The 13,719-nt window shown below is 41.6% G+C and overlaps 3 protein-coding genes across 3 annotated transcripts in view; 1 reads left to right on the top strand and 2 right to left on the bottom strand.

Annotated features, from left to right (window-relative positions):
- LOC115408633 (rho-related GTP-binding protein RhoA-D) overlaps positions 1-13,719 on the bottom strand; it is a 644,285-nt gene that overhangs the window by 502,452 nt on the left and 128,114 nt on the right. The window lies entirely within an intron of this gene.
- On the top strand, positions 488-9,566 carry LOC115408596 (titin). Its single transcript, XM_030119437.1, has 19 exons — positions 488-622; positions 709-747; positions 1,201-1,236; positions 1,736-2,023; positions 2,117-2,380; positions 3,000-3,287; positions 3,687-3,950; positions 4,372-4,662; positions 4,794-5,078; positions 5,199-5,468; positions 5,554-5,859; positions 6,509-6,775; positions 6,845-6,959; positions 7,041-7,198; positions 7,297-7,398; positions 8,265-8,333; positions 8,413-8,472; positions 8,810-8,878; positions 8,971-9,566. The coding sequence occupies exons 1-19, from the start codon at positions 592-594 to the stop codon at positions 9,033-9,035; spliced, it is 3,267 nt and encodes a 1,088-aa protein (XP_029975297.1). The 5' UTR covers positions 488-591; the 3' UTR covers positions 9,036-9,566.
- On the bottom strand, positions 9,436-13,096 carry apobec2b (apolipoprotein B mRNA editing enzyme, catalytic polypeptide-like 2b). Its single transcript, XM_030119470.1, has 4 exons — positions 12,739-13,096; positions 11,786-11,966; positions 9,762-10,113; positions 9,436-9,674 (listed from the first exon to the last, which is right to left on the bottom strand). Exons 1-3 carry the CDS (start codon positions 13,014-13,016, stop codon positions 9,772-9,774), a joined length of 801 nt encoding a protein of 266 aa, XP_029975330.1. The 5' UTR covers positions 13,017-13,096; the 3' UTR covers positions 9,436-9,674; positions 9,762-9,771.

The following is a 13,719-nucleotide window of genomic DNA, read 5'->3' on the forward strand; positions in this document are numbered from 1 at the left end:
GATCACACCACAGGTACCTTTCTAAAAGTTACACAGCTCAATCCTTAATCCTTTGTTTTAAAAAAAGTGTCATCTAAAGTCATTTATTCCTGTTAACTGTGCACATTGTGGTGCTTTGTCTTGTTAGAAAATAAAATCCCCACCATATATTGTGAATTGGAAAGGATGAGCCGCTTCCACCCAAATCAACATGCAGAAAACAGGACGCCTTCGTTCCTTCACTCATTCTGAAAGCTTCTGTCATTTTTCAGCAGAAATCAGCAGTTTAATTTCAGATCGTGACACAGGTTGACAACTGTGTGAGATACTGTGGTTCACCAACACATTTCCTGTTGCATGGGGGGAAAAAAGCAGATGTAACAGGAACAGGAAAGCTGCTGTCCTGAGGTGAGTTTAGAAACAAACTTCTCTCTCTCTCTCTCTCTCCCTCTCTCTCTCTCTCTCTCTCTCTCTCTCTCTCTCTCTCTCTCTCTCTCACAAACACACACACACACACACACACACACACATTTATGCTGTTGTCTACTTCCTTTACTGAACACTGCAGATAAATGAGTCACTTCAGCTTCTACATGTGCAGCTGAGTGGAAAATGTGGCTGTCGAAGGTCTTCTCTGCTTTATGTAAGTTTGACTTCTTTGTTTTGATTTATGAGTGTTTTGTCATTAAAGAGCTGATTGCTATTAAACACCGTCGTGTCATTTGACAGGTGTGATCGCAGCGTGTGCAGCTCAGACTCCTGAGGATGGTAATTAAGAAAACATTCATGTTTGAGTGACAAAGCATCTGAAATGTTCACTTTTTTTTTTGTGAAAATGTCCGTTTCAAACATGCAAACTGTTGTGGTTTTTGAGTGACTTTATTTAGGAAGTAAACGATGAGTAAAACTGTCATGAGGAACATGAAGTTCTTCAGCGTCATGCGATCAATTGCAGACTCGCCTGGTTTTATTAGGTGCACTGTGAATTATATTTTAAAAAAAGAGTGATAATTAGCAGAATATCTCGGAGGCAACTGTGAAAATGCGTGGGAAATCATGCAAAACAGTCGAAACAGAATCACTGAAGCAAATTTACGAGTGGCTGTTACATGTTTAAGTTCATCATTACTAATTTCCTCACAGCAGTCATGAGATTTTAAATCTCAATCTTGCTTGATTTGCTTGATCTTGACAAAAAAACTGTGTTCTCCTTTCATCTAGTCGTAACTGACTACGCCCCTACAACCCCTGCCTACGGTGAGTCTTCACCTTCATGATGTTATCATGAATCATTGCAACACTTTAAAATAAGTGACGACTTAAGGTGGTTTCCTGTGATGAACAGTCACTTCCTGCATCAGAACAGAGACAACTGTGTACGTTACAAGAATTTTACAGATTGTCAGTGACTTTTGATCTCGACGAGCCTCCAAACTCATTTTATATGAGTCGGCGCAAAGTCCATGGAGGCAAGATAACGTGATTACTTTTTCCACTGCGTGCAGATATTATGGTAAATTAATGTTTTTTGCAGCTCAAAGAATAACTTTTGCAGCTTGCAGGAAATATGTGGGCGATTTGAAGATCACAGGCCACATATGGCACCTTTACACACTTTTCTCAGCTTTTCAACTCAAAGCTGTGAGAGAAACCCGATGATAGATCTGTTTTACTTTTAAATATAATGGTCTCTCTGAAATCAAGGTTATTATTTGTCATTTGTATTCTGACCCACTCTGTGATGTTAACCTTTCAGAGCCTCCTGTGCCTGTTCTCCAGAAGGGGGAAACCTCTTTGGACGTGTTCGCCACTGAGAAAGTGGAGTTAAATTGCAGCGTCCCCGACAGCTCGGACTGGACCTTCAGCTGGTTCACGGCCAGCGGGGGGGGGAAAATAGACCCCGGTCCAAATTACTCTTTCTCAGAAGATGGCTCGGTGCTGACTGTCACGGCTCAAAATGAAGCAGATTATTACTGCGAAGGTCGGCACAAAACAAGAAAGGTTTTCACTCGCCGCAGCAACTCACTCAAACTCAGAGTTTCTGGTACGCTTGATTACATCCAATCCTCTGTGTTTTATGCCATATTTTGAGATGTACATAATCGTGACAGTGTTTGTCATTTCTCTCTCTCTGGAGATATTCCCAAACCCAGGGTGATCCCAAAACCAAACTTCAAGCCGATGTATCCCGGAGAGAAGATCACCTTCACCTGCATGCTGGAGAAGGATTCCGGATGGGAATTTCTGTGGTACCATAACAGCAAACTACATGGAGGTTCTAGTAAAACCTTGGAGATAACTGTCTCTCAGATGACGAGTGGAACATACCACTGCAAAGCCCAGAGGGGCAAGGGCGCGGTCTCCACAGCGGACAGCGAAGCTGCATCTCTGGAGGTCTCCGGTAAGCAGACGCCTGTGCGGCTACGGGATGCTTCAACGTTTTGCACCCTTGATTACGGAAATGGGGGTGTTGCTTTCAACAGATCATAAAGCAGCTCGTTGCTGCGATGCTGCCCAACTCGGTCCAGGTGACTGATTGCAGTTACTACAGGAATGACTCAGTTTCAGATACTGCCAGTTCAGCGGGCTTAAAAAGAATTAAGTCAGACATGAAAACGGATGAGGTTTTTAGCGCCATTATCAATATCAGAAGCAGCTTCACTCCTGATTTATGTTGCTATTTCTTTGAACTCCTGTTTACATGCACGCCCCATGACTGTGATCCTGTTGCTGATTATTAATGTGACGCATAAACACCAGCTTTCTGCTTTAGCTCTGTCAGTAACTGCAGGCATCCTGATTATGAAGATTCTCTTCTCATCAACAGACCTGAATTTAGCTGTGTTTAATCTGTAAAGCATTTACAAAAATAGTGCTAGAAATACTGTTGGAATGAAGTGATCAGTTGTCAGATGTTCTGTCAAAAAACTCCACTGCAGGTCAACTATTAACTGCAGATCTTCAGCCACATCCACACTGATGATTTAACACGAACATGTCTTTGTGGTGCCCGATTTCAGAGCCTCCCACGCCATCTCTGACGCTGCTGACTCCCTGGCCCGATGTGTTTGAAAATGAGGTTGTGGAATTCAGCTGTGAAGTGAGCGACCTTGACTGGACGTACTCGTGGTACAAAAATCAGCAGGCGCTTCAGGAGGACGACGTCCTGAGCCTGGATGAGGACGAAGGGAGGCTCAACATCTCTGCGGTCCGTCGGAGCGACCAGGGCCAATACACCTGCAGAGCTCACCTGGAGTCCAGAGGAGTCACCTCAGGACCCAGCAACAGCACCGCCCTCACAGTTTATGGTGACTTCCTATTTACATTACATAAGCATTTTAATTACCTGTTCAGCCGCCTTGTTTAAATAAGCACACCACATGTAACATTGTCTTTTTTATCTTCTGCTGTAGCGACATGCTGTGAGTTTACTGTTTGTGTCTATTCTTGCTAAAGCGAGGCGCCATGTCTTCTTTAAAATTTCTCAATAAATGAAGTGAAGTTTTCGTGTGGTCATTGCGACACACAGTGAGAGTGTATCTCTCAGCCACATTCAGGGTTTCTCAGAAATGTGCTGACTGAGGTTATCGTGATAGATATTAAGCTATTTCATCACTTTTTAAATAAAGTTAAAGAGTTAGAATTTGTTATATAATCACAACAAATAATATACGTCGAGTGTTTTACACCAGATTTCTCTGTTTCAGAAAACCTGCCCAAGTCTGCAATTCAAAAAGATCCTGCCTTCGATCAGATGTACATCGGGGAGACAGCCAACTTCTCTTGCAAAGTCCCTGTGTCCTCTGGCTGGGAATATGCGTGGTACAAAGATGAAGATCAGTTCCCTCGCTACAGCAAAGACATCAGCATTTCACTTGACTCTTCTGATGGAGGCTTTTACTCTTGCAAGGCCTACAGAGGTGAAATAACTAAAACAGATCACAGTGACAGAATACCACTGACTGTTCTTGGTAAGTAGGAAAAAAAAATCAACATGTTTGCTGTAGAAAACATTTTTGCTTTAGCTGATCTTGTGGGAAGCGCCCTCGTCCTCTTGAAACAGGATGCTGTGGTTTAGCACCGGGTACTGGGCGATGCATGTATTTACATGGGTGGGGTTCAAAAGAAACGAAAAGAAAAACTGTTTGAGAGGAAACCGGCTAATTCTGACCGTCAAACTGAAACTGCGGCCATGGCATTTTCCTACTCTAAATATTTCATTTATTTTAACCCTTTATGAGCACATTGAGTAAACTGTACTTCTCATTTTCGCGTAAATTTAAATGGAAATACAAAAAAAGGTGTTAATCATTGATAAAGGCATTCATTTCATAGTATTTCTAAATGTTTCTCAGTGTGTTCTGGAGAGTGAACACGTCTTCCTGTCTTTAGAAATCCCCACTTCTGTGGCGACGCCTGTAACCAAGTGGCAGGATGTGTTTCCCACGGAGAGCGTGAAGTTTCGCTGTAGGGTTGAGAGCGACTCTGGCTGGAAATACACCTGGTACAAAGACTCCAAGCCGCTCCTGGCTGCTGAGGGCTTGTCGTTTGACTCGGACGGAGCGACTCTCACCATCAGGTCTGCCTCAGCTCAGCATAAAGGACGGTACGAGTGTAAAGGAAACCTGCAGAACAGGCCTGTCATCAGCAGGTCCAGCTCCCAGCTGGCTCTCACAGTGTACGGTGAGTCTGTTATTTTATTTATTTATTATTTTATTTTGACAGTCCATTATGGGGCGTACTTTATATTATTCATATATTAGAAAATGTTTAGTGTTGCACAGTGATCCTAATAGCATGTTGCCTTCTCTCAGATAAAAAGCCCAGTGTCACTGTACGGCGGGATGCGGAGTACACGGTGATGTATCCTGGAGAATCGGTGTCCTTCACCTGCCATATGGATGTGATGGGGAATGAACCTGACTGGGAGTACATGTGGACCAAAAACGGTGGACGTCTTGCAGAATCAAAAAGCAATATCCATACTCTTAATCTTACTGGAACAACTAACAGTGTTTCATATCAATGTGCGGCAAAAAGAGGAAACACTGAAGTTTTTACCACTGATAAAAGTCAACCTGTAGTCTTCCAAGTCAGAGGTATGTTTTTATTGACGTCCTTTAAAGATTTATTCGTGGTATCAGGAAAATCAATGATTCTATGATCGGCTAACCAATCACACAGATGCATTCATGGTTTCTGTTTTTCTAACTGCTCAGGGAAAAAACCCAAGCCTTCCATCACTCTGCAGCCAGATGTTGACCAGCTGTACATTGGAGAGTCAGCGACCTTCGAATGTAACGTTGATCTCTTAACTGAATGGAACTATTACTGGCTCAAAGATGGAAAACCTCTTCCTGCAACCAACAACAGCTTTAGAATTGATGCTGTCAGTCTGTCAGACAGTGGGACCTATGAGTGCAGGGCAGAAAGAAACAAAACAGGGTTTAAAACGGAGCACAGCAACAAGCGGAAATTAGTCATATCTGGTGAGCCAATAAAAGTTTGGTTGTTTTTGCAAAATAACTGAAAATAAACATGTGTTAATCGTCTAATCCATCTGGCCTCTTGTAGAGATCCCAGTTCCATCTTTGAGAAGCGTGACCCGGTGGTTGGACGTGTTCCGCTCTGAAAGCGTGACGCTGGGCTGTGGCATGGAGCTCAATAGTTCCGTCTGGACGTATGAGTGGTACAAAGACGCAGAGAAGGTCAACGACGACAAAACCGTGTCTTTTGGCAGCGATAGAGCGACTCTTTCCATCGCTGTTGATTCGGTGTCACAGAGTGGAAATTACAGCTGCTCGGGAAAACTGAAGAGCGGGTCGGCCCGCAGGTCGGTCAGCAGCAAGGCCAGTCCTCCGCTCGCGCTACAGGTTTATGGTGAGCTTCTCCGACTCCCGGACTTCACAGTAAAACCAGACAATTACGAATTACCAGCTAAGTCCAACATGTCCAGTCCTGAAGATCTGCCATCCTGCTCGTCCTCAGTCCAATGAAATGATCGATTAGGTGATAAACAAGCCATAAGCAAGAGGCATTTAGAAATGACCTAAAGTCACAATTTGAGAGAAACTGGGCTCTGAAGTGACTCAACAAAACAAAAAACCCTTTACTTGTGATATATAAAGCCTCTTTAAAGGAGCAGTTTGACATTTTAAGCAGCTTGAACACACGTTTGACACAAACAAGAATCTCTTTTACCAGCCACCACTTGTCCAGTGCATTACCCCTCCTCCAGGACTGTCACCACACAACCCTTTAATTCACAAGTTTGGAATTGGTTGACTTTGCTGTAACTTCCTCAGGATACAGTTGGCATGGTATCGTATGTCTTGTGAAACTCTGCTGGAAAGTTGATGACATTTAGAGCAAAACAGCAGCTGTTGTCGGATTATAATGAGGAAGTAGATATCAGCACATGAAAACTGTGCCCCAGTCAAAAGACAAGTTCTCCTTCAAATAGACTGCATGGCCTGATTTTTTTTTCTTTTCTTTTTTTTAATGGTTGTCAATTATTTTCTGCCCCCAGATGACAAACCTGTGGTCACACTGATGCAGGATCCCGTCCACAGTTTCATGTACACCGACGAATCAGTGGCCTTTAGCTGTCACGTCAATGTTTCCTCCGGCTGGGATTACCTGTTGTTCAAAGACGGCCGAGCTGTCGCATCTAGAAACTCTCACAACATCAGCAAGGTTGACGCCGCCAGTGCCGGATCGTATCAATGCCAAATCTCAAGAAAAATGAATAAGCCTTTCAGCATCATGAGTGAAGCTGTCAAGCTTCAGGTTAAGGGTACGTGCTTTTTGTTTTGCTTTTTAAATTTCTTTTAAAATCATCTGACGTGGAATGTATTTGTTGCAGAGCGTCCAAAGGCGAGCATCGTCGTCCTAACCGGATGGGCAGAAGCCTTCTCCACCGACAGCTTGGTGCTCAAATGTAAGGTGGAAGAAAGTAACGTCGAGTGGAACTACACGTGGTAAAACCCAAACTTTTAAGTCCTCTTTTGGAATTGAATTCGAAAAGATGTTAAAAATTCACAAAATTTCAATCAAAACAGGTACAAAGAAGAGAAAGAGATTGAGCTGGTGACCGCTGAGAGACATTTTGTCACGCCCCAGAATGACCCCGATCAGAGTGACTACAGATGTCGTGGCATTCGCAGCGGGAGACCGTCGTATTCAAAACAAAGTGACTCTTATGCGACCAAAAACCTTCGTGAGTATCGCTTAGGCCTGAAATTTGCAGTTTTGGCTGGGTTTTTTCCTTTCTTTTTTTTTTCAATCATCTTTTTTTCTTTTCTTTTTAATGCACAGTTTTGAGGAGGCGGGTGCTCCTCTCCATCGCTGGAATCATCTTCTTCGGCATCATCGCCACCTTTCTCGGCTGTATTTTCTTCAAAGTCTTCCGCAAACCAGGTTTTCCTTGAGTTTCTGAGTGCAAATCAGCATTACTATGGCCTAAAACAGTATAGTGATAAATTGATCTTACCATGAAAAGATTGTCTTATTGAAGTTTTTTCTCTGTTTTGGTTCCAGCCTTCAGCAAATAAGCTTTTTAAAGAAAGTGTGTTCGTACACAAACAGTAGCATTCAGTTCAGTGGTATCGGACAAAATGAAGATATTAACTCCTATTATGTTTCTCACCTGTGGGTTTCAAGAACACTAAGCTCATGATCCAGCAGCTCAGAACAGCAGATGGCAGCAGAGAGTTCAGTGATGCCCTTTCAGATAATTTTTTTTTAACAAAACGGCTTTGTCACCAAAGCCATACTGACTGTTTGCAAAATTCAAGGCTTCAGGAATCCCCTGTGCTGAAACAGTGTCGGCTTTTGTCCGTTGCAATCCAAAAAAGAACGTTGCAGATTGATGAATTTTGTAGGGAATGCATGAAATATATGAATTTTCAGACTGAAATGAGAGAATAAATTGGAATCAACAGTATTTACAGCATGGCTGTCAAACATATTTTAGTTGTTTGCATTCCTGACAGCGTCACTGATATCTCAGCTCAGGTCTCCGTGTTTCCAATGTTTATTTTGAAATTCTTACAATTTTCTTGACGGTTTGGCAGGCCAGACTGGGCCCACAAGCCTTATGTTTGACATCCATTTATAGGTTATTATGCTCTTATCTTACAGTCCAATAGACATTAAACTGAGATGTAAAACTCAAATAAAATGAGTCAGTTAGTCGAGTCGACGTTTGTTCATCTTAAAACTGCATCTTGTCTGAAAATGTTCTCGTAAACTGAGTTCACCTCTCACTTCTCCTTGTCATCCAGTTGAAAAAGACGAGAATCCAGAAGACGCCAACCTGTTTCTCTCCATGGCTCAACTGAAGAACATGACTGGTACGCTGACGCCTGCTTTCTTCACTTGTGGTTTGATATTTTAAACTTTGATCGAGTTCCCTCCTTCCTCCTGCTGCAGATGCTCCCTGTCCTCTGGCTGATTACATCACTGATGCCTCACTGAATGCACCACCTAAAGGTGAATCACCCTCAGATGGATTCAACTCACTCAATTTCCTTATTTTTTTCTTGTAAAGGTGCAAATGCTGATTATTTCCTCCATCAAATAACCACTTCATGTTTCTAGAAAATGTCATATGATTGTGAAACATCCCTCAAAGCATCCGGATGTCAAACAAAAACAATGCATTGTTTTGTCTGGAGGCCAAATGAATTACAAATTTGCAAAGACAGTTATGTTTGGTTTTTTAAGCATCTAGTTTTACTCTACAAGCTGGTAAAATGAAACTCTGATTTGTCATGGTTTGTACTGACACTCTCTTCATTTCCTGATTGTCTCTTTAAATAATCTGCAGAAGAGGAAGAAAACGGAACAATTTGCAGTGAAACAACACCTTTGCCAATAAGCTCGCAGGAGGAGAATGGTATTTAAATTAAGAATGCATGATAATGAGACAGTTTTGCTCCACAATGCACTGCTGAGCCATCATTTTACTTCTCATTTCTTCTGCTTTAGGTGTGATGGGAGGCGAACCGGATAAAGAAGAAAAGAATGGTGGCCTGCTTTCCTTTCAGCATTGATCTCCTGTAGATGCTTTTATTTTTATCATGTCAGATTTGCTTAAACCTTTGCTTGAACTTAACTGCCGTTATCTGACCTTCAACGTGTGTAAAACATTTGGATTCATTTAAGTTGTACAACTGAAAAATATAAAATGATATAACATGTTATATACCCATTGTTACTGTATGTAAATATCTGTCAAGACAAAACACCTCTTGGATTGTACATATTTATATTTCACAATTTTTTAGATTACTTAAGATATTTTTTAAATAAAAGGCAATGTTCGATGTGAAACTTTATTTATGTAACAAGCCTAAATTGCCATTATTGTTAGCCTCCAGTAACTGATGCCTGCAGAAAATGTACTGTTCCAGTTCTCCAGACAAACACCAGATGTCAGCAGATTGTCTCCGAAGCTTATTTAATGGTGTAAATACTTTTGCATCTTGTGCTCATACAGTGTATCCACTTGTTTCATATCTACAAGTTAAAACATATTTTTATTCTCACTATGAAATTATCAAAATAAAAAGTATAAAACCTTGCCATCAGTATTCATTCAAGCTTATACTGATCTGCAATAAAACACACACTGAACCAGTGAAAACCTCACAAGTGGGCTGCTCTTGAGTCTGCCCGGAGATCTTTCAGACCTGCAACAACATAGAGGACAAAATTCACATGGAGAGAGGAGTGGTTATACGAGCTTGTTGAGCTTGTTTCCATTTGAACCCACTTACTGATGAAGATCTACTTGAGGATATCCATCAGTTTCTCCACGTAGTAGTTGTAGTTCTCCTGACAGTCTTCCCATGGTGTGAAGCTCTCCTCCTCCTTCTCCACGTATGTTTCCCAAACATGCAGGAAGTCACATGGCTTCATCATTCGCAGCTTGCATCCGGCCCCTGCCAGGGCCTTGAGGCCCTCCACGATTTCCGGCTGCTCCCAGTCAAAGAGGCGGGAGCAGAAGATGCAGAGACGGAGCTTCTTGCGCTGCTGGAGGATGGTGGTCAGCTTGGCTGCACATTCTGCACACGGACTGGATGAAACGTACCAGGTCACTTCACACTCCTGGGACGGATTAGGAAGCACCTGAGGAGGGGACACTTGTGTCAACACCTAGTTTCAAACATGTTGTTTTATTAACAATGAGGAAACACAGCAAATTAATGGACTTTTATAAGTGAAATAAATGTATTAATAATAATAATAATAATAATAATAATAATAATAATAATAATAATAATAATGAAAAAAATCTATTGATTCCCAGTAAGAAAATATTTTATTGATTACTTTTTACATTTGTACACAAATATCTCTACTTTCTAGTTGTTACATTATTTAAAAGTGTCTCATAATTTACTTGTTTTACTTCTAATTCAAAGTTCAGTGAAACAGAGGTGTCAAACTTAAAGCCTGTTCGCCAAAACCAGACTACAAGATGCTGCCATGAAAGACAGCAAACTAGCATTAACCTCAAAGCCAGGCTTAGGTGAATTTGGATATTTCACCAGAAGTTATTATAGAGCTTGGCTTTATGCTGACATTGTAGTAATTTTGAAACTGTCGCAATGAGGTGAGGAAACTGTAGCACTTTACACCTGACATGCAGGTTGCACATGTGTGTGACACTCATAATGTTACTTATTGCACCTGTAAAACTGATACAATGTTGCAAACTGCTCAGTCAGGAATGCTCTAAATGACGTCATCATCTATTTTGCATAGCTGCGTATTTGCATATCTAGGTCAAATTAGATGATGTCATTTAAAGCCGACACATTGTTGCAAACTCCTCAATCAGGAAAGTTCTAAATTGCATCTTCATACAGAAAGAAGGAACCATACTGGTGCAAATCATGTCACTGACATGATAGGGATACAGCCACAGAGAGTCCTGATCATTCAAAGGCAGTTTTTAAATGGAAGTGCAGACATTAGCATAGATCTATAGACACAGATCTATTGACATAGATCTATTAATAAAGATCTATTGTTTTTTTAATTATTTTACAAATGTAGAAATGCTATCTACAGCTACTACAAATTATTTTTTATTGGTGTCTTGTCTCATATTATCACACAGCAACATCTCAATGATTTAGATAATCCTGGATTGTTTTCCATCCAAGTTCTAAATTATTATGCTACTTCAGTCTTACTGATTGGTTTTACTGACTCTTCCTGCATGATGACTCTTCCTGATTAGTGAGTTAATGCATCCTGTCAGAAGTTGAGAGGTTTTCAGATTAAGCCTGACAACTAACAGAGTCATGCTTGGTGCTTAATTAAAAAATAAAACAGAAAACTTTTGAACTGGTTTCTTTTTCTTCTTTCTGGTTTCTTGAGCTCTTGTGTGAGCTCACTGTCACCAGAATGCAATACTGTATTACCTATTACTCATCAGTGACACTAACAATATTTTTAATTAGTATTGACTGGGAAAACACATCAGTTAATTAATAATGGCTAAATCTGCAGAAGCTGACAAATTTCAATGTAATTGCATTATACATATTAATATTATTATGTGGTTTTTGACTCACAACTACTGTATGTTACTTAATGATTGGTGCAACAGATTAAGCCGATACATTTACTATTATATTTACTATTTACACAAACAACAACATAATATGATGACAATAGTTACATTGTATGCATGCATTTCACAGCCTGTACGTCTTTCAATCTTTCCTGTTGTTTTTACTGCTATTTAAGTAAAGAATGTGATTATTTCTGCGCCCTCTGAGTGTATTACCTGTTGAAAGAAAGCCTCTTCAGCATGAGCGGTGGCATGTTCATCTTCCATATAACCTTTCAGGGGCTCTGTGCTGCCTCCTGCCGCATCCACTCTGAAGCACAGCAGGGTTTTGTTTCTCCCAGATGAGTACTCCACATTCCTGAACTGAAACTTGAAGTAGAATGGACTCATCTGTTCCCTGGTGAACAATGAATAAAAGTGGTTCAATAGTGAGAAGCATTGTTTTTTTTTTATTTCTAAAACAATTGATTACCACTGAGGTTGTAGGACTGAAGCTTTTAGATTATGCCATTTTGTATAATCACATAATTTTACATCACTATCAAGGTGAAAAAGCATTCATTAACAGGCTGAAGACAAAAGCGAACATGTTTTATTTGTGATAAATGTGTCATTGCTCCCACACATTGTAACCCGCGTAAAATAATTTCTACATACAGCAAACAAACACTGAATAATCTGATGTTTCCATAAATAGTGTGAGCTCCCACATCAACACAGGGCCTGTGAATGTGTCAGGCCCTTTATGTTCCAGTCACTGTGTGGAGCGCACTCCCCACCTGCCTCTCTTTATTAATCTGTTGTTAAATTGCATACGAGGAGCCAGATGGATCACAAGAATAAATCTGTTATTGCTTTGATTATCAGAGAGCCTGTGCTCAAAGGACAGAGCCTGTGGAACAGATGCTCGGCGGAGCAATATCGCAGGGGCCCTATGTTAGCTCTGTGACTCATCCCTATTCTTACCACTGGGTTAGTGAGGATGGCAGGTGAAAGTCATTAGTGTCTTCACTCACTCAAATCAGGCATACAGGGTCCAAATGACAGGACGGACTGGGAACATATAAAAAGCATCAAATGACAATGATGTGGAAATGTTAAAGAGCAAAGTAGGTTAGTAGAACACTGATTCACACACACTGACAGCTTCTTTTTCGTATCCAACCCACCCTGTGACGATTTCAAAGGGAGGCAGCTCGATGGGCTGAAACTCTCCATTTTCCTCACTGCTCTTTGCCTCTGCTCCCGCAGCCGCCTCACTTTCCCCGTTCTTCTTCTTCTCGTCCGCTTTGGGCTGCTCGGGAGTCTTCTCCGGCTTCTTCACAGGCTTTTCAGGCTTCTTCAGGGTCTTCTCCTTCACCTTCTCCTTCTCTTTGTCATCACTGCCTTTGTTCTCAACCTTCTTCTCTTTCTTCTTAACACTGAACCGGCTGTTTCTGTCCGCCATGGTTTTGTGTGTGAGGGCAAGGCAAGCAGATATAGAGAGGGGCTGACGGGGAGAGAGAGTGGGTGTGAGTGGAGCGATAACCCCAGCGCATTTACAGAAATAGACCCCATTGTGTGCTAAGGCTGGAGTCAAAACATGTGCATGAGTGGCTGCGGCAGGGGTAGGTGACTCAGTAAACGTACTCCCCCTCTTTCCATGGCCCGGCTATTAAAAGGCCAAGAGGATAACACAAGATTGAGAGCCAGTGAGCTGGACGATGAAGCAAGGGAAAGACTGGCTTTAAATCACTTCCACACTTGAGGCAAGCTACTGAATAACGTAAGGGAAAGTCCTTATTGAGTGTATAAATGCACGGCATCAAACACAACGAGATGTCGCTCTTTAATCCATCAGGCTTTGAACTGTCAGCAGGCCAGCAACAGGCGGGTTATTAATAACAGTGTGTGTCTCTCTGTGTATAGGGTAACCAGGGCTTTTTAGATACTGAACACCACTTTTATTTGTGCCAACTACAAATGTCCTGTTGCCCGTTCGGCATTAGAAAGGCCAGCTAAAGGGCGCCCCAAGTAGGGGAATATTTAGAACAGAGCAGACCAAACAACTGCCGGCCCAGAAAGTATTTGCCTGTGTGCTGCCGGTGTGAGAGCAGAGCGGCCGAGTGTGCACGTGTCCGTGAACAATCAATCTATGAAATCACCCTGCA

Source organism: Salarias fasciatus, chromosome 20, assembly GCF_902148845.1.
Source record: "Salarias fasciatus chromosome 20, fSalaFa1.1, whole genome shotgun sequence".
Taxonomy (NCBI): domain Eukaryota; kingdom Metazoa; phylum Chordata; class Actinopteri; order Blenniiformes; family Blenniidae; genus Salarias; species Salarias fasciatus.